This window comes from Oryx dammah, unplaced genomic scaffold (assembly GCF_014754425.2).
Source record: "Oryx dammah isolate SB20612 unplaced genomic scaffold, SCBI_Odam_1.1 HiC_scaffold_21, whole genome shotgun sequence".
Classification (NCBI taxonomy): Eukaryota; Metazoa; Chordata; class Mammalia; order Artiodactyla; family Bovidae; genus Oryx; species Oryx dammah.
Window position 1 is genome coordinate 74,058,252 of NW_024070205.1, and position 24,013 is coordinate 74,082,264.

At 38.2% G+C, this 24,013-nt stretch overlaps 1 protein-coding gene and 1 long non-coding RNA gene across 3 annotated transcripts in view; one reads left to right on the forward strand and one right to left on the reverse strand.

Annotated features, from left to right (window-relative positions):
• Positions 1-24,013, reverse strand: part of C4BPA (complement component 4 binding protein alpha) — a 57,999-nt gene that overhangs the window by 10,889 nt on the left and 23,097 nt on the right. For both annotated transcript variants that reach the window (XM_040262920.1, XM_040262921.1), the window contains 5 exons: positions 17,750-17,835; positions 17,379-17,573; positions 16,954-17,136; positions 15,084-15,284; positions 11,650-11,841 (listed from right to left, as the gene is read on the reverse strand). In XM_040262920.1, coding sequence (XP_040118854.1) covers positions 11,650-11,841; positions 15,084-15,284; positions 16,954-17,136; positions 17,379-17,573; positions 17,750-17,835 — 857 coding nt within the window. The remainder of the gene's footprint in view (positions 1-11,649; positions 11,842-15,083; positions 15,285-16,953; positions 17,137-17,378; positions 17,574-17,749; positions 17,836-24,013) is intronic.
• On the forward strand, positions 18,183-21,449 carry LOC120879927. The gene is made up of 3 exons (XR_005724911.1): positions 18,183-18,449; positions 19,009-19,010; positions 21,437-21,449. It is a non-coding gene; the product is annotated as an uncharacterized LOC120879927 (long non-coding RNA).

Sequence of the window (24,013 nt, forward strand, 5' to 3'; positions counted from 1 at the left end):
ATTTGGATGTTCATGGAAGTCTTATTTACAATAGCCAAGATAGAAGCAAGCAGTCAATAAACAGATGAATGGAAAAAGAAGATAGGAAGATAGATACATATATATACAATATCACTATATTACAATATCACTATGATATTAATATATATATATATATATTACTCAGGCATAAAAAATTGTTTTGCCATTTGAAACAACCTGGATGAACCTGGAGAGTAGTAAGCTGACTCAAATAAGGCAAACAGAGACAGACAAATACTCTGTTTTCACTACACATTAACAACAAAAGAACAGAAAGAGAAATTCAAATAACAATTCATTACCATTGCATCAAAAAGGATAAACCTACCTAAGACGACATCCTGGAGTGTAAAGTCAAGTGGGCTTAGGAAGCATTACTATAAACAAAGCTAGTGGAAGTGATGGAATCCCAGCAGAGCTATTTCAAATCCTAAAAGATGATGCAGTGACAGTGCTGCACTCAGTATGTCAGCAAATTTGAAAAATTCAACACTGGCCACAGGACTGGAAAAGGTCAGTTTTCATTTCAATCCCAAAGAGGGACAATGCCAAAGAATGTTCAAGCTACAACACAATTGCACTCATCTCACATGGTAGCAAAGTAATGCTCAAAATCCTTCAAGCTAGGATTCAACAGTACATGAACTGAGAACTTCCAGATGTTCAAGCTGGATTTAGAAAAGGCAGAGGAACCAGAGATCAAATTGCCAACATCCAATGGATCATAGAAAAATAAGGGAATTCCAAAAAAACATATACTTCTGCTTCACTCACTACACTAAAGCTTTTGACTCTGTGGATCACAAAAAAACTGTGGAAAATTCTTAAACAGATGGGAATACCAGACCACCTTACCTGTCTCCTGAGAAACCTGTATGCAGGTCAAGAAGCAACAGTTAGAACTGGACATGGAACAACAGACTGGTTCCAAATTGGGAAAGGAGTATGTCAAGGCTCTATACTGTCACCCTGATTATTTAATTTTTATGCAGAGTGCATCATGTGAAATGCTGAGCTGGATGACTCACAAGCTATAAACAAGATTGTGGGGAGATATATCAATAACCTCAGATGTACAGATGACACCACCATAATGGCAGAAAGCGAAGAGGATCTAAAGAACCTCTTGAAAAATTAAAGAAGAAAGTGAAAAAGATGGCTTAAAATTCTGCATTCAAAAAATGAATATCATCGCATCGGGTCCCCTCCCTTCATGGCAAATAGATGGAGAAACAATGGAAACAGAGATTTTCTTTGTGTGGGGGGGGGCGCTCCAAAATCACTGCAGATGGTGATTGCAGCAATGAAATTAAAAGATGCTTCTTCCTTGGAAGGAAAGCCATGACCAACCTAGATAGCATATTAAAAAGCAGAAAACAGAGGGCAGTCCTAAGATGGTGGAGGAATAGGATGGGGAGACCACTTTCTTCCCCATAAATTCATCAAAAGAACATTTAAACGCTGAGTAAATTCCACAAAACAACTTCTGAACGCTGGCAGAGGACATCAGGCACCCAGAAAAGCAGCCCATTGTCTTCAAAAGGAGGTAGGAAATAATATAAAAGACAAAAAAGAGAGACAAAAGAGGTAGGGATGGAGCTCTGTCCCAGGAAGGGAGTCTTAAAAGAGAGAAGTTTCTAAACACCAGGAAACACTTACTGCCAAGTTTGTGGCGAGCCTTGGAACCACAGAGGGCAACATAGCTGGGAGGAAAATTAAATAAATAATTAAAACCCACAGATTATGTGCCCAACGGTACTCCCCCCAGCGGAGAAGCAGCGCAGACACCTGCATCCACCGCTAGCAAGTGGGGGCTGGGCAGGGAGGCGAGGGCTGGGCAGGGAGGCATGGGCTGCATTGCTTAGAGTAAGGACCTGGCCTGAATGCCCTGAGGGCAATCTGAAGGAACTAACTTGGGCTAGCAAACCAGACTGTAGGATAGTTACCACATGATAAGCCCTAACCTAAGACACAGCCAGGCCTGCTCTCAGAATGAAGGACTGAACAGAACTAGCTGGCAGCAGACCATCCCCTCTGGTGACAGGCAGCCAGAGCTGGAAGGGGGCAATTGCAGCCCCAGAGAGGCATTATCTACCAAACTGCAAGCAGGCTTCATTGATAACCAAGACTTTCTGGGATTCTGGACAGTCAACATCCGCCTGAGAAGGTGCGCTGGTTGTACACCCAGAAAACCAAGCGGCAGGGGCAGGGGAGGCAATAAGTCGCAGCGACCGCGCTCGCCAAACACCTCATCACCTGAGCTGCTCGGACCTGAAAAGGGCACAAAACACAGGCCCAACCAAGTCTGCGCCTCTGAGGACTACCCGAGTGCCTGACCTGAGCGGCTTAGACCTGGGAGGTGCATTGAGCCCAGGGCCAGCCTCAGACGGTCCCCAGCAGAGCAACCTAGAGCCTGAGCAGTGTGGGCAGGGAAGGCACACGTGCCATGAACAGGGGCAGGCCCAATTTGGCTGAGACACTGCAAACACATGCTAGTGTTATTTGTTTGCAGCGTCCCTCCCTCCCCACAGTGCAAATGAACAAGTGAGCCTAAAAAATTGTCCACCACTGCCCCCTTGTGTCAGGGCAGAAATCAGACCCTGAAGAGACCAGCAAACAGAAGAAGCTAAAACAGAGGGAACCGCCTTGGAAGTGACAGGTGCAATAGATTAAAACCCTGTAGTTAGTACCGACTACATAGGTAGAGGCCTAGAGATCTTGAGAAATATAAGCCAGACCAAAAGAACTATCCGAAAATGAACTGACCCCACACTGCCCACAACAACACCAGACAAAGTCCTAGATATATTTTTGCTTTTTTTACTGTCATTCTTTTGTTTAATTTTTAAGTCCTCTATTATTCCTTTAATTTTCATTTTTATAGCCTACTATTACTTTGCAAAAAAAAAAAGACCCTATCTTTTAAAGCAAACTTCATATATACATTTTTATACTTTTTGTGACTTCTTTTTTCCTTTATTTTCTTTAATATTGTATTTTTGAAAATCCAACCTCTACTCTAGATTTTTAATCTTTGATTTTTGGTATTTGTTATCAATTTTGTACCTTTAAGAACCCAATCTTCAGTACCCATTGTTACTTGGGAGTGAGATTAGTGGCTTGACTGCTCTCTCCCTCTTTGGACTCTCCTTTTTCTCCACCAGGTCGCCTCTGTCTCCTCCCTCCCCCTTCTCTTCTATACCCAATTCTGTGAATCTCTTTGTGTGTTCCAGACGGTGGAGAACACTTAGGGAACTGATTACTGGCTGGATCTGTCTCTCTCCTTTTGATTCCCCCCTTTATCCTCCTGGCCACTCCTGTCTCCTTCCTCCCTCTTCGCCTCTCTGTATAACTCTGTGAACATCTCTGAGCGGTCCAGACTGTGGAGCGCACATAAGGAAATGATTACTAGCTACCTTTCTCTCTCCTCTTTTGATTCCACCTCATCTCATCTGGGTCACCTCTAACTCCCTCCTCATTCTTCCCTTCTCCATGTAATTCTGTGAACCTCTCTGGGTGTCCCTCACTGTGGAGAAACTTTTCATCTTTAACCTAGATGTTTTACCTATGGTGCTGTATAGATGGAGAAGTCTTGAGGCTACTGCAAAAATAAGACTGAAAACCAGAAACAGGAGGCTTAAGTCCAAGTCCTGAGAACACCAGAGAACTCCTGACTCCGAGGAACATTAATCCCCAGGAGCTCATCAAATGCCTCCATACCTACACTGAAACCAAGCACCACCCAAGGGCCAACAAGTTCCAGAGCAAGACATATCACGCAAATTCTCCAGTAACACAGGAACACAGCCCTGAGCTTCAATATACAGGCTGCCAAAAGTCACTCCAAACCCATTGACATCTCATAACTCATTACTGGACACTTCACTGAACTCCAGAGAGAAGAAATCCAACTCCACCCACAAGAACACTGACACAAACTTCCCTAACCAGGAAACCTTGACAAGCCACCTGTACAACCCCACCCACAATGAGAAAACTCCACAATAATGAGAGCTCCACAAACTGCCAGAATACAGAAAGGCCACCCCAAACACAGCAATGCAAACAAGATGAAGAGACAGAGGAATACCCAGCAGGTAAAGGAACAGGAGAAATGTCCACCAAGCCAAACAAAAGAGGAAGAGATAGGGAATCTACCTGATAAAGAATTCTGAATAATGATAGTGAAAATGATCCAAAATCTTGAAATCAAAATAGAATCACAGATAAATAGCCTGGAGACAAGGATTGAGAAGATGCAAGAAAGGTTTAACAAGGACCTAAAAGAAATAAAAAAGAGTCAGTACATAATGAATAATGCAATAAATGAGATCAAAAACACTCTGGAGGCAACAAATAGTAGAATAAGAGGAGGCAGAAGATAGGATTAGTGAAGTAGAAGACAGAATGGTAGAAATAAATGAATCAGAGAGGAAAAAAGAAAAATGAATTAAAAGAAATGAGGACAATCTCAGAGACCTACAGGACAATATGAAACGCTCCAACATTTGAATTATAGGAGTCCCAGAAGAAGACAAGAAAAAAAAAAGACCATGAGAAAATACTTGAGGAGATAATAGTTGAAAACTTCCCTAAAATGGGGAAGGAAACAATCACCCAAATCCAAGAAACCCAGAGAATCCCAAACAGGATAAACCCAAGGTGAAACACCCCAAGACACATGTTAATCAAATTAACAAAGATCAAACACAAAGAACAAATATTAAAAGCAACAAGGGAAAAACAACAAAAAACATACAAGGGGATTCCCATAAGGATAACAGCTGATCTTTCAACAGAAACTCTGCAGGCCAGGAAGGAATGGCAGGACATACTTAAGGTGATGAAAGAAAATAACCTACAGCCCAGATTACTGTACCCAGCAAGGATCTCATTCTTGCTTACAGACAAGCAAAAGCTGAGAGAATTCAGCACCACCAAACCAGCTCTCCAACAAACGCTAAAGGATCTTCTCTAGACAGGAAACACAAACAGGGTATATAAACTCGAACCCAAAACAATAAAGCAAATGGCAACGGGATCATACTTATCAATAATTACCTTAAATGTAAATGGGATGAATGCCCCAACCAAAAGACAAAGACTGGCTGAATGGATACAAAAACAAGATCCCTATATATGTGGTCTACAAGAGACCCACCTCAAAACAGGAGACACATACAGACTGAAAGTGAAGGGCTGGAAAAAGATATTCCACACAAATAGAGACCAAAAGAAAGCAGGAGTAGCAATACTCATATCAGATAAAATAGACTTTAAGACAAAGGCTGTGAAAAGAGACAAAGAAGGACACTAAATAAGGATCAAAGGATCAATTCAAGAAGAAGATATAACAATTATAAATATATACACACCCAACATAGGAGTACCGCAATATGTAAGACAAATGCTAACAAGTATGAAAGGGGAAATTAGCAATAACACAATAATAGTGGGAGACTTTAATACCCCACTCACACCTATGGATAGATCAACTAAACAGAAAATTAACAAGGAAACACAAACTTGAAATGATACAATAAACCTGTTAAACCCAATTGATATCTATAGGACATTTCACCCCAAAACAATGAATTTCACCTTTTTCTCAAGAGCACATGGAACCTTCGCCAGGATAGATCACATCCTGGGCCATAAATCTAGCCTTGGTAAATTCAAAAAAAAAATGAAATCATTCCAAGCATCTTTTCTGACCACAATGCAGTAAGATTACATCTCAATTACAGGAGAAAAACTATTACAAATTCCAACATATGGAGGCTGAACAACACGCTGCTGAATAACCAACAAATCACAGAAGAAATCAAAAAAGAAATCAAAATATTCATAGAAACGAATGAAAATGAAAACACAACAACCCAAAACCTGTGGGACACTGTAAAAGCAGTGCTAAGGGGAAGGTTCATAGCAATACAGGCATACCTCAAGAAACAAGAAAAAAGTCAAATAAATAACCTAACTCTACACCTAAAGCAACTAGAAAAGGAAGAAATGGAGAACCCCAGGGTTAATAGAAGGAAAGAAATCTTAAAAATTAGGGCATAAATAAATGCAAAAGAAACAAAAGAGACCATAGCAAAAATCAACAAAGCCGAAAGCTGGTTCTTTGAAAGGATAAATAAAATTGACAAACCATTAGACAGACTCATCAAGAAACAAAGGGAGAAAAATCAAATCAATAAAATTAGAAATGAAATTGGAGAGATCACAACAGACAACACAGAAATACAAAGGATCATAAGAGACTACTATCAGCAATTATATGCCAATAAAATGGACAATGTGGAAGAAATGGACAAATTCTTAGAAAAGTACAACTTTCCAAAACTGAACCAGGAAGAAATAGAAAACCTTAACAGACCCATCACAAGCATGGAAATTGAAACTGTAATCAGAAATCTTCCACTAAACAAAAGCCCAGGTCCAGATGGCTTCACAGCTGAATTCTACCAAAAATTTAGAGAAGAGCTAACACCTATCCTACTCAAACTCTTCCAGAAAATTGCAGAGGAAGGTAAACTTCCAAACTCATTCTATGAGGCCACCATCACCCTAATACCAAAACCTGACAAAGATGCCACAAAAAGAAGAGAACTACAGGCCAATCTCATTGATGAACATAGATGCAAAAATCCTTAACAAAATTCTAGCAATCAGAATCCAACAACACATTAAAAAGATCATACACCATGACCAAGTAGGCTTTAGCCCAGGGATGCAAGGATTCTTTAATATCCACAAATCAATCAATGTAATACACCACATTAAAAATCTGGAAAATAAAAGCCATATGATTATCTCAACAGATGCAGAGAAAGCCTTTGACAAAACCCAACATCCATTTATGATAAAAACTCTCCAGAAAGCAGGAATAGGAGGAACATACCTCAACATAATAAAAGCTATATATGACAAACCCACAGCAAACATTATCCTCAATGGTGAAACATTGAAAGCATTTCCCCTAAAGTCAGGAACAAGACAAGGCTGCCCACTTTCACCACTACTATTCAACATAATTCTGGAAGTTTTGGCCACAGCAATCAGAGCAGAAAAAAGAAATAAAAGGAATCCAAATTGGAAAAGAAGAAGTAAAACTCTCATTGTTTGCAGATGACATGATCCTCTACGTAGGAAACCCTAAAGACTCCACCAGAAAATTACTAGAGCTAATCAATGAATATAGTAAAGTTGCAGGATATACAATCAACACACAGAAATCCCTTGCATTCCTATACACTAATAATGAGAAAATAGAAAGCGAAATTAAGTAAACAGTTCCATTCACCATTGCAACGAAAAGAATAAAATACTTAGGAATATATCTACCTAAAGAAACTAAAAATCTATATATAGAAAACTATAAAACACTGGTGAAAGAAATCAAAGAGGACACTAATAAATGGAGAAACATGCCATGCTCATGGATCAAAAGAATCAATATACTGAAAATGAGTATACTACCCAAAGCAATCTATAGATTCAATGCAATCCCTATCAAGCTACCAACGGTATTTTTCACAGAGCTAGAACAAATAATTTCACAATTTGTATGCAAATACAAAAAACCTCGAAGATCCAAAGCAATCTTGAGAAAGAAATGGAACTGGAGGAATCAACCTGCCTGACTTCAGGCTCTACTACAAAGCCACAGTCATCAAGACAGTATCGTATTGGCACAAAGACAGAAATATAGATGAATGGAACAAAATAGAAAGCCCAGAGATAAATCCACACACCTATGGATGCCTTATCTTTGACAAAGGAGGCAAGAATATACAATGGATTAAAGACAATCTCTTTAACAAGTGGTGCTGCGAAAACTGGTCAACCACTTGTAAAAGAATGAAACTAGAACACTTTCTAATGCCATACACAAAAATAAACTCAAAATGGGTTAAAGATCTAAACATAAGACCAGAAACTATAAAACTCCTAAAGGAGAACATAGGCAAAACACTCTCCGACATACATCACAGCAGGATCCTCTATGATCCACCTCCCAGAATATTGGAAATAAAAGCAAAAATAAACAAATGGGACCTAATTAAAATCAAAAGCTTCTGCACAACAAAGGAAAATATAAGCAAGGTGAAAAGAGAGCCTTCAGAATGGGAGAAAAGAATAGCAAATGAAGCAACTGACAAACAACTAATCTCAAAAATATACAAGCAACTCCTGCAGCTCAATTCCAGAAAAATAAACAACCCGATCACAAAATGGGCCAAAGAACTAAATAGACATTTCTCCAAAGAAGACATACAGATGGCTAACAAACACATGAAAGGATGCTCAACAGCACTCATTGTCAGAGAAATGCAAATCAAAACCACAATGAGGTACCATTTCACGCCAATCAGAATGGCTGCTATCCAAAAGTCTACAATCAATAAATGCTGGAGAGGGTGTGGAGAAAAGGGAACCCTCTTACACCGTTGGTGGGAATGCAAACTAGTACAGCCACTATGGAGAACAGTGTGGAGATTCCTTAAAAAACTGGAAATAGAACTGCCTTATGACCCAGTAATCCCACTGCTGGGCATACACCCTGAGGAAACCAGAATTGAAAGAGACACGTGTACTCCAATGTTCATCACGGCACTGTTTATAATAGCCAGGACATGGAAGCAACCTAGATGTCCATCAGCAGATGAATGGATAAGAAAGCTGTGGTACATATACACAATGGAGTATTACTCAGCCATTATAAAGAATACATTTGAATCAGTTCTAATGAGGTGGATGAAACTGGAGTCGATTATATAGAGTGAAGTAAGCCAGAAAGGAAAATACCAATACAGTATACTGAAGCATATATATGGAATTTAGAAAGATGGTAACAATAACCCTGTGTGCAAGACAGCAAAAGAGACACAGATGTATAGAACAGTCTTTTGGACTCTGTGGGAGAGGGAGACGGTGGGTTGATTTGGGAGAATGGCATTGAAACATTTATAATATCATATATGAACCGAATCGCCAGTCCAGGTTAGATGCAGGATACAGGATGCTAGGGGCTGGTGTACTGGGATGACCCAGAGGGATGGTATGGGGAGGGAGATGGGAGGGGGGTTCAGGATAGGGAACACGTGTACACCCATGGTAGATTCATGTTGATGTATGGCAAAACCAATACAATATTGTAAAGTAATTATCCTCCAATTAAAATAAATAAATTTATATTTAAAAATAAACAAATAAATAATTCAGAATAGGAAAAAAATAAAAAGCAGAGACATTACTTTGCCGACAAAGGTCTATCTAGTCAAAGCTATGGTTTTTACAGTAGTCATGTACAGATGTGAGATTTGGACCATGAAGAAGGCTGAGTTCTGAAGAACTGATGCTTTTGAACTGTGGTGCTAGAGAAGACTTTTGAGAGCCGTTTGGACAGCAAAGAGATCATTCCTAAAGGAAATCAACCCTGAATATTCATTGGAAGGACTGATGCTGAAGGTGAAACTCCAATACTCTGGACACCTGATTCAAAGAGCTCACTCAGTGTAAAAGACCCTGATGCTGGGAAAGATTGAGGTCAGGGGGAGAAGGGGGAAACAGAAGATGAGATGGTTGGATGGCATCACTGACATGAGTTTGATCAAACTCTGAGAGATAGTGAAGGATGGGGAAGTCTTGCATGCTGCAGTCCCTGGGGTTGCAAAGAGCCAGACATGACTAAGCAACTAAGCAACAATGAGACAAAAGATCTCCACCCCCACAACCATGCGATTCTGATTACAGAAATCAAAGAAGACACAAACAGATGAAAAAATACCATGTTTGCAGATTAAAAGAATCAATATGGCTAAAATGACTATACTAACCAAGGCAGATTCAATGCAATCCCTATCAAACTACCAATGGAATTTTTCACAGAACTTGAGCAAAAAGTCTTAAAATTTGTAATGGAGACACAACGATCCTGATTAGTCAAAGTAATCTTAAGAAAAAAACAAAGCTGGAGGAATTAGCATCCCTGACTATACTGCAAAGCTACAGTCATCAAGAAAGTATGATATTCATACAAAAATAGAAATATAGATCAATGGAACAAGATAAAAAAAAAAAGATAAAACACATGCACAAAGGAGGCAAGACTACACAATGTTGGAAAGACAGTCTCTTCAAATGATGCAGGGAAAATCATATACAGCTACATATTAAAAAATAAAATTAGATCATTCTTTAACACTATAGACAAAAAATAAACTCAAAATGGATTAAAAACCTAAATGTGAGACCAGACTCTATAAAGCTCCTAGAGGAAAACATAGGCAGAACACTCTCTGACATAAATTCCACCAATATCTTTTTCATCTCCCAGAATAATGGAAATAAAAACAAAAATAAACAAATGATATCTACTTAAACTCAAAAGCTTTTGCACAGCAAAAGAAACAGTAAACAAGTAAAAGACAACAACAACACAAGACAACCCACAGCTTGGGATATTTGTTAATGATGTAACTGAAAAGGGATTAGTCTCCAAAATTCATGAAAAGCCCATGATGTTTAGCAGTATCAAAACATACAGCCTAACCAAAAATGGGCAGAAGTCCTAAATATTGACATTTCTCCAAAGAAGACATACAGATGGACAAGAGGCACATGAAAAGATGCTCAGAATCATTAATTATTAAAGAAATGCACATCAAAACTACAATAAGATATCACCTTACAGCAATCACAATGGCCATTACCAAAAACTCCACAAACAGTGAATGCTGTAGAGGATGTGGAGAGAAGGGGACCTTCCCACACTGTTGTGGGAATGTAAATTAGTGCAGCCACTATGAAGAACAGTATGGAGGTTCCTTAAAAAACTACGAATAGAACTACTATATAACCCTGCTATCCCATTCCTGTGCATATATCTGGAGAACAACATGGACTGAAAGGATGCATGCACCTCAGTGTTCATTGCAGCACTGTTTACAATAGCCAAGAAATGGAAGCAACCTAAATGCCTATTGACATATGAATGGATAAAGAAGATGTGGTACATAAATACAATGAAATAATACTCAGCCATTACAAAGAATGAAATAATGTCATTTGCAGCAGCATGGATGGACCTAGACATTGTCATGCTGAGTGAAGTAAGTCACACAGAGAAAGAGAAATATCACATAATATCACCTACACGTGAAATCTAAAAGGAAATGATACAAATGAACTTACAAAACAGAAACAGACCAACAGACTTAGAGAATGATCTTATGGTTGCCAGGGGGAATCATGGGGGAAGAGATAGTTAAGTAGTTTGGGATGGATGCATACACACTACTATATTCATAATGGATAACCAACAAGGACCTACTGTATAGCACATGGAACTCTGCTTAATGTTATGTGGCAGCCTGGATGGGAAGTGTGTTTGGGGAGAATGGATGAGTCCCTTTGCTGTTCACCTGAAACTATCACCACATTGTTAATTGGTTACACAGTTAACAAAATAAAAGTTTCCAAAAAAATTGATTTTAATAAAGATAGAAAAACTTAAATATATTCACTAAAAAGTTGGTAAATAAAATGCAAAAATTATACTCTCCATCAATTTGATATGAAAAACTTCTTTTTAAAAAATGTGTTTCCATAAGGTCTTACCTGGGCTGCATTCTGGTGTTCTAGGACTCCAAGTGCCATATTTTGTGCATGTAGCATCAAAGCTATATTTATTATGACATTCATATGAAATCTCATCTCCACTGAAATAGATACAGTGAGTACTATTGCTAAGTCTTCTCCGTAGAGTAATGCTTCCATCATTATTCAGGTTTGGTACTGGGCAACATACCTCTAAAAAATATAAAAGAAGGCTAATAGTAAAATCACTATGAGGAGGCTCCTATGGCTAAATCCCATTTCTGCCTTTAGAAGATCTCATCACTGAAGAGAGATTGGGATAACAGGGACACCAAGTTTGATCTCCCAGTCCCTGATTTGCTAAAGCACTCCAGCTCATTTGTTTCCAATACCTTATTTAAGTGGTAGTAAAAGATTTTATGGTGGCTCAGACAGTAAAGCTTCTGCCCACAATGCAGGAGACCTGGGTTCAATCCCTGGGTTGGGAAGATCCCTGGAGAAGGAAATGGCAACCCACTCCAGTACTCTTGCCTAGAAAATTCCATGGATGGAGGAGCCTGGTGGGCTAAAGTTCATGGGGTCGCAAAGAGTCAGACACGACTGAGTGACTTCATGCACTTAAAGGATTTTATTAATGATATTTTAATTTAGTGATATTAAAGTCTTTCTTTTTATTTCCACAAAATGAGTTTGAATGACTGCAATTAAACTTTAACTCCTAATGTGAAACAAATAATCTTTCAATAAGTGAACTACCATTTTTCATTATTTGTGAAAGTGAAAGTCACTTAGTCATGTCCAACTCTTTGTGATCCCATGTACTATATAGTCCATGGAATTCTCTAAGCCAGAATACTGGAGTGGGTAACCTTTCCTTTCTCCAGGGAATCACTTCCAATCCAGGGGTCAAAACCAGGTGTCCTGCATTGCAGGTGGATTCTTTACCAGCTGAGCCACAAGGGAAGCCCAAGAATATTGGAGTGGGTAGTCCATCCCTTCTCCAGCAGATCTTCCCAGACCAGGAATTGAACTGGGGTCTCCTGAATTGCAGGTGTATTCTTTACCAACTGAGCTATCATTATTTGTGCATTTCACATATTTTTTCAATTCCATTCTACAGAATAAAGTTCCCTATATTCTGTGCCTCATTGTCTTCACCTCTAAAATGGCAAGACTCTCATCAGTTCAGTTCAGTTCACTCGCTCAGTCATGTCCGACTCTTTGCCACCCCATGAATCGCAGCACGCCAGGACTCCCTGTCCGTCACCAACTCCCAGAGTTCACTCAGACCCACGTCCACTGAGTCCGTGATGCCATCCAGCCATCTCATCCTCGGTCGTCCCCTTCTCCTCCTGCCCCCAATCCCTCTCAGCATCAGAGTCTTTTCCAATGAGTCAACTCTTCACATGAGGTCGCCAAAGTACTGGAGTTTCAGCTTTAGTATCATTCCTTCCAAAGAAATACCAGGGTTGATCTCCTTCAGAGTGGACTGGTTGGATCTCTTTGCAGTCCAGGGGACTCTCAAGAGTCTTCTCCAACACCTCAGTTCAAAAGCATCCATTCTTTGTCGCTCAGCCTTCTTCACAGTGCAACTCTCATATCCATACATGACCACAGGAAAAACCACAGTTTTGACTAGACGGACCTTAGTCGGCAAAGTAATGTCTCCACTTTTGAATATGCTATCTAGGTTGGTCATAACTTTTCTTCCAAGGAGTAAGCATCTTTTAATTTCATGGCTGCAATCACCATCTGCAGTGATTTTGGAGCCCCCAAAAATAAAATCTGACACTGTTTCCCCTGTTTCCCCATATATTTCCATGAAATGATGGGACAGGATGCCATGATCTTAGTTTTCTGAATGTTGAGCTTTAAGCCAACTTTTTCACTCTCCTCTTTCACTTTCATCAAGAGGCTCTTTAGTTCCTCTTCACTTTCTGCCATAAGGGTGGTGTCATCTGCATATCTGAGGTGATTGATATTTCTCCCGGCAATCTTGATTCCAGCTTATATTTCTTCTAGTCCAGCATTTCTCATGATGTACTCTGCACAGAAGTTAAATAAGCAGGGTGACAATATACAGCCTTGATGTACTCCTTTTCCTATTTGGAACCAGTCTGTTGTTCCATGTCCAGTTCTAACTGTTGCTTCCTGACCTGCATACAGATTTCTCAAGAAGCAGGTCAGGTGGTCTGGTATTCCCATCTCTTGAAGAATTTTCCACAGTTTCTTGTGATCCACACAGTCAAAGGCTTTGGCATAGTCAATAAAGCAGAAATAGATGTTTTTCTGGAACTCTCATGCTTTTTCCATGATCCATTGGATGTTGGCAATTTGATCTCTGGTTCCTCTGCCTTTTCTAAAACCAGCTTGAACATCAGGAAGTTCATGGTTCAAGTATTACTGAAGCCTGGCTTGGAGAATTTTGAGCATTACTTTACTAGCATGTGAGATGAGTGCAATTGTGCGGTAGTTTGAGCATTCTTTTGCATTGCCTTTCTTTGGGATTGGAATGAAAACTGACCTTTTCCAGTCCTGTGGCCACTGCTGAGTTTTTGCTGGCATAATGAGTGCAGCACTTTCATAGCATCATCTTTCAGGATTTGAAATAGCTCAACTGGAATTCCATCACCTCCACTAGCTTTGTTTGTAGTGATGCTTTCTAAGGCCCACTTGACTTCACATTCCAGGATGTCTGGCTCTAGATGAGTGATCACACCATCGTGATTATCTGGGTCATGAAGATTTTTTTGGACAGTTCTTCTATGTATTCTTGCCACTTCTTCTTAATATCTTCTGCTTCTGTTAGGTCCATACCATTTCTGTCCTTTGTCTCATAGATAGGTATAAAAATGCATGTTGTCAATTGCAGAGTTAAAATTGCATCCATATATCTCTCAGTACCTCACTTACTCTCAAGTGAGACTAGAGACAGTCTCCTTCCTGTTCTATTGAGGCAAAAACACTGAGTCAGGGATCAGAGTCTGTCTTTTAGAGGCAGGTCATTCAGCCCACAGTCCAATCATTCAAGAGACATGAGACACAAGTCACGCTGCAGTTGGTAGAGTTCATGACTGCTTCACAGACTTTCCTCTGCAAAGCACCCCAGAGTCTACACTGGGGAGGAAAAGGCTGTGATAGAGGTCTGACTCAAGCAACGGTTGAGTTGTATTCTACATTCTACCTTTACCAATATTGGAGCTAATACTTAATCTGTATAGTATTTGACTTCTGTGCTTATATCTCATTTGATTCTGAATCAGGATAAGATTATAATGTCTCAGCTCAAACTCCAAGAAATTTATGGTCCCTTCTGGCAATAATAGTTCATATACAGTTCAATTAACATAAGTTTAAATTTATCTTGAGGAAAAAATTACATCCATTTAAGATGAAAAATCAAGCTCATACTGAATATTTAATATACAAAAAGAGTTACAAAAAAAGAAACTCACCCTTACATTCTATGTATGGGCTCCACTTCAAATTGCTCTGACAAGTCACAGTTCTAGGTCCATCTGCCTCTGGCTTATAGCCAAAATGGCAGTTGTAGTTCAATACAGTCCCAATATCATACACTTCATGTTTTGTTTGTGTCTGGTAGTCATATCTTCCCCACCAGGCATGAGGGATGTGTGGTAAGCCAACACAACCATCTGCTCGAAAAGAAACAAAAAGGGAAAAGTACACTCTCAATAGGGATGCAACAGTGATCAATGAGCTTGTCATGTAAATGGGTGACAAGTCCTCGTTCAGCCAGGAGCCAGCTTACCATGGCTGATGAATCAGCCATACCAGAAAATACACAAGGACAAATGTGCAAGGCATCAGAGAAGTTCTTACTAGGGGCACTGACAAGTGATTTCTGTGTGTTGTGCCAACTTTTTAAAATGTGAATTCTTTTTCATCTTCATTTTATATTACAAACTTTAGTCTCTGAATAGAAGCATTGGGCTTGCTATGTAGGTATGGCTGGAGAAATGTTCTAGGCAAACACATCGAACTTTCTTGTTTCCTGACTGATTGAAGAAAATAAACAAGAGCCATTCCTTTTATTCAGATGACATCAGGAGCTTTATCACTGAAGGGTTTGTCAAGAACAAATCAAATACCAAGTGACTTTTGAGCCTAAATCTGTGTCTTATCATCTTCACTCTTTCCTGATAATTGGAAATATAATACAAACACATTGATTTGGACATTTATTATATTTTCATCTTCAAGGGTAAAAGTCTTTTTAAATGGTTTTATTGAGAGACAAGTCACATAACATAAAATTTATCCATTTAAAGTATACAATCCAGTGGTTTTCAATATATTCAGTTTTCCAGCCATAACCACTCTCCAATTTTTGGCTATTTTTACCAACCCAAAAATAAACTCAGTACTTGTTAGCAGTTACCCCCTAGTCTTGTCTTCTCCCAGGTCCTAGAGACTACTAAAAGACTTTCTCTCTCTATGGATTTGCCTAACCTGGACATTTCAAATAATGGGTGTCTGATTCTTAAAATAAGGATAATACTAGTGCCCACAATTCTGGACAGAATCCATTGAATTAATTCTTGCTATAAACCTATACTAGCATCAAGTCATTATTATTACTATTTAGATAATTTTCAGGGATCCACATGAGTTTATAATTTCAGCATATGAGAATTACATTGATAGTTAATCCATATAAAATTTTGTGTAAGTTAGAAAAAGATAATTTTCCCTCAGGACTCTTTACTGTTTATCTCTAAAACAATTATCATATGATCTTTGTTAGAACAAAGCAATTTTCCATCAGTGCAAGAAAATTGTTGAAATAAACATACTATATGTTGAAATCAACATACAATAAACAGTTTATTGTAGAGCAACCTCTTCAGTGCTAACCTCTATCTTTAGGGGTGGAGTATGCACAACCTCTACAACTGTGTGTGACAGCTTTTTGTGATGTTATATGATCTTGCACAGTATACTGTAATCCTTTTTTTCAAAAAGAAAAAAAAGAGGGATTGATCTAAATTTAAACTTCTCAGTTCAGTTCAGTTCAGTTCAGTCGCTCAGTCGTGTCCGACTCTTTGCAACCCCATAAATCGCAGCACGCCAGGACTCCCTGTCCATCACAAACTCCCGGAGTTCACTCAGACTCACATCCATCAAGTCAGTGATGCCATCCAGCCATCTCATCCTCTGTCGTCCCCTTCTCCTCCTGCCCCCAATCCCTCCCAGTATCAGAGTGGGATTCAAATGTGCTTAGGCATGTAAGTGTGCTCCCAATAATATTTCTGGATATCTTTAGATGCCAAACATTGAAACTCTTTCATGGTCCATACTTACTGAGTTCACAAGTGGGAGGAGGAGGATTCCAGCTATTATCAGCTTCACAACGGATTAAACTATTGCCTTCAAGCCGAAAACCTTTATTACAGGCATATACAATAGACTGTTGATAAGTATAGATGGGTCCAAACCCAGAGGTTATTTTTCCATCTTTAACTACTGGTTGAACACAAATGACTTCTAAAAATCCACAAGAGAAGACAAATTTCAACTTTTAAAAGCTTCAGTAAAGTGAGATTCCATCATATCAGTGCTATTTGTTACCACATACTGGTACAGCATAACTATCAGTTTACCAAATTAATGACTACATCATTAAAATAATTAGTTTTTCTTTGAATAATTTCACCTCCCCCAATACCTTTACCTTCCTTTTTCTTTTAAACTAAGAATTCAAACCAAAATTCATCATTATGACTTACTTTTACAAGAAGGAGGACTTGGACTCCAGACACCTATTGTCTTATTTTGCACTCTGCAAGAAATGGAGGCTTTGCCTAACATTGAGAAGTCAGGGTCACAGCTGTAGGTGACAGAAGAGCCAAATGTGTAGAAGTCTTCATCTCCACCATTGTGTCTCCCATTACTAATGGTTGGAGGAGGTTTACACTTGGCAACTGAGATGAGTGAAGAGGAAGAAATAATGAGGGAAGTCATCCTTAAAATCTAATATTCATGATGCAAATTCTAATGAAGTGTATAAGAAGCAGCAATGAGGGACATGAGTTTTATTATTACCTAACATGTAATAAAGTTTAAGTTCATAGTCAAGTCAAAAAGAGTCTTTGCTTACTTAAACATTGTGGGAGAGGATCACTCCAGCCAACTCCTTTATCTTGTATCTCACAATAACTGTTGGCTGAGCCAATTAATATATACCTGAATAAGACAGGATTGAAGATTTTAATAAAATTATTCCTAATATAAATTAAGTTGAATAAAGAAGTCTGAACAAATAGACTTATTATTCTATATTTAAAATGAAGAAATAATATTCTATCAGATAAAACTTTCCATTAGGAATGCCATTCTGTAAAATTTTATCACTGCAATCAGATGTATATCTGTTCATTTGTTCTTTTATTCTATAATTTATTACTGTCCTGGAAAATTAAACTTGAAACTTGATCTCATCAAATCTGGGTACTCAAGTAAAGGAATAAACAGACAAAGAAGCATGTTACTTTCCTGAGTGAAATGATTAATCCTGATTAGCCATGGGAAATTGGATTGCTTAAAATCAACAGTGGTGATGGTGTTTATATCTGAAAAGTAGGGAGATTTCCTGGGCACCACCTTGTACTACTTCCATGCCCTCTAATTAAAGTCAGTGAAAACTATAACAACTCAATACATGCAGGACTGCCAATTGTCCTTAAAGAATAAAGGTTCACACATCTTGAGTCAGAAATCAAGTCTCAGTAAATTTAAGAAAATTGAAATCATATCAAGCATCTTTTCCAGCCACAATACTATGAAACTAGATATCGATTGTGGGGGAGAAAAAAACTATAAAATAAATAAATAAATAAACACATGGAGATTAAATAATACATTCTAAGTAATGAACAGATTACTGAAGAAATAAAAAGGGAAATGAAAAAAATCTTTAGAAACAAATGACAATGAAAACACAACAACCCAAAACCTATGGGATGCATCAAAAGCAGTTCTAAAAGGGAAGTTTATAGCAATACAATCCTACCACAAGAAACAAGAAAAAATCAAAAACAGGAAAAAATAGAAAACCTATGTTAGGTAGTTAGAAGAGAAAACAGGAGTCCAAAATGGCGGTGGCTAAAAGACAAGGAAGGGGAAAGCCTGTGAAAATAGAACAAAGGAAGGCCAAAGGAAGGTCCAAGGACAGGAGTGAAGACCTCATGAAAAACAAACAGCACTCCTCAGTTCAGTTCAGTCACTCAGTGGTGTCTGACTCTTTGCGACCCCATGAATCACAGCACGCAAGGCCTCCCTGTCCATCACCAACTCCCGGAGTTCACTCAGATTCACTTCCATTGAGTCCGTGATGCCATCCAGCCATCTCATCCTCAGTCGTCCCCTTCTCCTCCTGCCCCCAATCCCTCCCAGCATCAAAGTCTTTTCCAATGAGTCAACTCTTCACATGAGGTCGCCAAAGTACTGGAGTTTCAGCTTTAGCATCATTCTTTCCAAAGAAATCCCAGGGCTGATCTCCTTCAGAGTGGGCTGGTTGGATCTCTTTGCAGTCCAAGGGACTCTCAAGAGTCTTCTCCAACACCACAGTTCAAAAGCATCAATTCTTCGGCGCTCAGCCTTCTTCATAGTCCAACTCTCACATCCATACATGACCACAAGAAAAACCGTAGCCTTGACCAGACGGACCTTAGTTGGCAAGTAAAGTCTCTGCTTTTGAATATGTTATCTAGGTTGGTCATAACTTTTCTTCCAAGGAGTAAGTGTCTTTTAATTTCATGGCAGCACTCCTAGCTAAACCCAATTTGCATAGGGCAGGCCCAGGGGGAGGAAAAAAACATATAAAAGGGGGAGCTAAAGCGCTTTCTCTCTCTCCCTCCTGGGTGCGTGCTCTCTCTCTCGCTCTCTCTCACGCTCTCGCTCTCTCTCTCTCTTTCCCTCTCTCTCTTTCTCTCTCCCTCTCTCTCTCTTTCTCTCTCTTCTCTGCACGCTGGCACGCTCCTGCACTCTCTTTTTGCATCTTTGGGTTGGCATGCATTCACACTTCAAGGAAGGATTCTCCTGTTATCTTCTAAATAAAATAGAACTGTAACACTGATTGTCTAAGAGCTATAACACGGTTTGTCCAAGACCCAAGAGCTGTGAAGTGCCGAGGGCTTTAATATCCATCACTCCAAATCTTTGTTGTGATGAGACAGAACCGAGGAGCATACACCCGCCTGACACCTAACTTAAAGGAAAGATATCATGAAGATGGGAGCAGAAATAAATGAAAAAGAAATAAATTGAACAATAATAAAGATTAATACAACTAAAAGATGGTTCTTTGAGAAGATAAACAAAATTAACAAGCCATTAGTCAGACTCATCAAGAAAAAATGGAAAAGAATCAAATCAACAAAATTGGGAATGAAAAAGGATAAGTTACAAAAGACAATGCAAAAATACAAAGGATTATAAGAGACTATTATGAGCAACTATGTGTAAATAAAACGGACAACCTAGAAGAAATGGACAGATTTTTAGAAAAGTTCAAACTTCCAAAACTGAACCAGGAAGAATAGAATATATGAACAAACCAATTACAAGCACTGAAATAAAAAATGTGATTTAAAAAAAAAAAAAACATCCCAAAAAACAGAAACCCAGGGCCAGATGGCTTCACAGCTGAATTCTATCAAACATTAGAAGGATTAATGCCAACACTTCTAAAACTCTTTCAAAACATTGCAGTGGAAGGAACACTCCCAAATTCATGCTACAAGGACAAAATCACCCTGATACCAAAACCAGACAAAGACAAAACACAAAAAGGAAAATTGCAGGCTAATATCATTGGTGAATATAGATGTAAAAATCCTCAAGAAAATTCTAGTAAACAATTCAACAACACATTAAGATTATACACCATGATCAAGTCATGCTTATTTCAAGGATGCAAAGATTCTTCAATATACACAACTCAATCAATGTGATACACCATATTAATAAATTGAAAGATAAAAATGATATGATAATCTCAATAGATGCAGGAAAAGCTTTTGACAAAATTCAGCACCCATTTATGATAAAGACTCTTCAAAAAATGGGCATAGATGGAATCTACCTCAACATAATAAAGGGAATATATGATAAACCCACAGCAAACATTATTCTCAATGGTGAAAAACTGAAAGCATTCCCTCTAAGATCAAGAACAAGGGTGCCCATTCACACCACTGTTATTCAACATAGTTTTGTAAGTTCTAGCTATGGCAGAGAATAAAAAGAAATAAAAGGAATACAGACCAGCAAAGAAGAAATAAAACTCTCACTGTCTGCAGACAACATGATACTATATATAGAAAACCCTAAGGATACTATTAGAAAATTACTAGAGCTAATCAGTTGAATTTAGTAAAGTTACAGGATACAAAATCAATACACAGAAATCACTTAGATTCCTATACACTAAAGCAAAGAAAAATCAGAAAGAGAAATTAAGAAATAAATTTCATTTACCATCGCAACACAAAGAATAAAATACCTGGAAAAAACCTACCTAAGGACCAAAGAAGTGCATACAGAAAACTATAAAACAATGAAGAAAGAAATCAAAGATGACATAATCAGATGGAGAGATTTTCCATGTTCTTAGATTGGAAGAATCGATATTGTGAAAATGATTATACTACCAAATGCAACCTACAGATTCAATGTGATCTCTATCAAATGAACAATGTCATTTTTCACAGAACTAGAACAAAAAACCTCACAATTCATATGGAAACACAAAAGGCCAAGAAGTGGCAAAGCAATCTTGAGAAAGAAGAATAAAGCTGGAGGAATCAACCACCCTGACTTCAGACTACACTACAAAATTACAGTCATCACGACAGTATGGTATTGGCACAAAAATAGAAATATAGACCAATGGAACAAGATAGAAAGCCAGAGATAAACCCACACACCTATGGACAACTTATATTTGACAAAGGAGGCAAGAATATACAGTGGGGCAAAGATAGTCTCTTCAATAAGTGGTGCTGGGAAAACTGGACAAAGAATTAAATTAGAACACATCCTAACACCATACACAAAGATTAACTCAAAATGGATTAAAGATTTAAATTTAAGGCCAGAAACTATAAAACTCAGAGGAAACATAGGCAGAACACTGTATGACATAAATCATAGCAAGATCCTCTATGACCCACCTCTTAGAGTAATGAAAAAGAAAAAGAAACAAGTGGGACCTAATAAACTTAAGAACTTTTGCACAGCAAAGGAAACTATAAACATAGTGAAAAGACAACTCTCAGAATGGGAGAAAATAATAGTAAATGAAACAACTGACAAAGGATTAATCTCCAAAATACACTAGCAGCTCATACACTCAATACCAGAAAAGCAAACAACCCAATCAAAAAAGTGGGCAAAAGACCTAAACAGACATTCTTCCAAAGAAGACATACAAATGGCTAATAAACACATGAAGAGTTGTGGTACATATACATGATGGACTATGACTCAGCTATAAAAAAAGAACACATCTGAGTCAGTCCTAATGAAGTAGATGAAACTGAAGCCTATTATACAGAGTGAAGTCAGAAAGAGAAACACCAATACAGTATATTATTACATATATATGGAATTTTAAAAGATAGTAATAGCAATCCTATATGCAAGGCAGCGTAAGAGACACAGATGTAAAGAACAGACTTTTGGAACATGTGGGAGAAGGCAAGATGGAATGATACGAAATAATAGCATTGAAGCATGTATATTACCATATATAAAACAGATGACCAGTGAAAGTTTGATGCATGAAGCAGGGCACTCAAAGCCAGTGCTCTGAGACAACCCAGAGGGATGGGGTTGGGAAGAAACTGGGAGGGGGGGGTCGGTATGCAAGGGACACGTGTGCACCCATGGCTGATTCATGTCAATGTATGGCAAAAACCACCATGATATTGTAAAGTAATTATGCTCCAATTAAAATAAATTAACTAATACAAAAAGAAACTAGGAATAAAACCACCATATAACCCAGCAATCCCACTCCTAGGCATATACCCTGAGGAAACCAAAATTGAAATAGTTACATGTACCCCAGTGTTCATTGCAACACTATTTACAATAGCTACGACATGGAAACAACCTAAATGTCCATTGACAGATGAATGGATAAAGAAGCTGTGTTATGTTGCTCAGTCATAAAAAAATGAATGTGTCTGAGTCAGTTCTAATGAAGTGAATGAATGTAGAGCCTATTAAACAGAGTGAAGTAAATCAGAAAGAGAAAAACAAGTATAGTATATTAATGCATGTATGTATGGAATCTAGAAAGACAGTATTGATGAACCTATTTGCAGGGCAGCATGGGAGATGCAGACATAGAGAACAGACTTATAACATGGTGGGGGGAGGAAGGAAAGGGTGGGATATATGGAGAGAGTAACATGGAAACACATACACTATCATGTGTAAAATATATAGCCAATAAGAATTTGCTGTATAACTCAGGGAACTCAAACTGGGGCTCTGTTAACAATCTAGAGGGGTGGGGTGGGGAGGGAGGTGAGAGGGAGTTTCAAGAGGGAAGGGATATAGTATACCTATGACTGATTCATGTTGATGTTTGGCAGAAAACAACACAATATTGTAAAGCAATTATCCTTCAATTAAAAATAAATAAGTTTAATTTTAAAATACAAGAATAAATGTTCAGGTGATCCCTTAGGCAAGGATTCAGGATCAGATGAAGTGTTTCCTGAGGACAAAGAGGATATGGAAAGGATAATAGAAGCAAGTAGTTACAAGCACCAACTACAACCACATGATTGTTGTAGAAATAAGAACCATAGTAGTTATAAATATTTCTTTCTTCCTTACATGTGAATAAATTTGGTCTAAATTAAATTTTTATCTTTTCTTTTTTCATCCCTCTACCATCTAAACAATATATATTAATAGTAGTTTATCTTATATAGCTCAGTATTTAAATTACAGGATATCAAAGGAGAAGTATGATTTTGCTTAAAGAGGATGGTCTTTGGGAGAGAAAGTTAGCATGTTTTCAGTTGTATAAGAGATAGTTGCATTATGTAAGTTGGAAGCATAATTTTGCTATTGCCTTGATCTGGAAGTTAAACTAAATATGGTTAAAACAAGTGCATATAAATGCCAATTTTGACAAGGGGTGGACTCTGGTAGATTTGAACTGCATCAACTTACCCTAAGGAGAAATTTTTCCAGAATTTTCATTCATGCATAATGCCAAGTTATTGTGGTCTGTAAGCAAATTAATAGCCAAGTTCTGTATATGCTTAAAAGATCAAATCACAGCATAAGACATGCCTACAGTTAACACATATTGTTGCTTCTTTGCTCCATCACCTGGGTG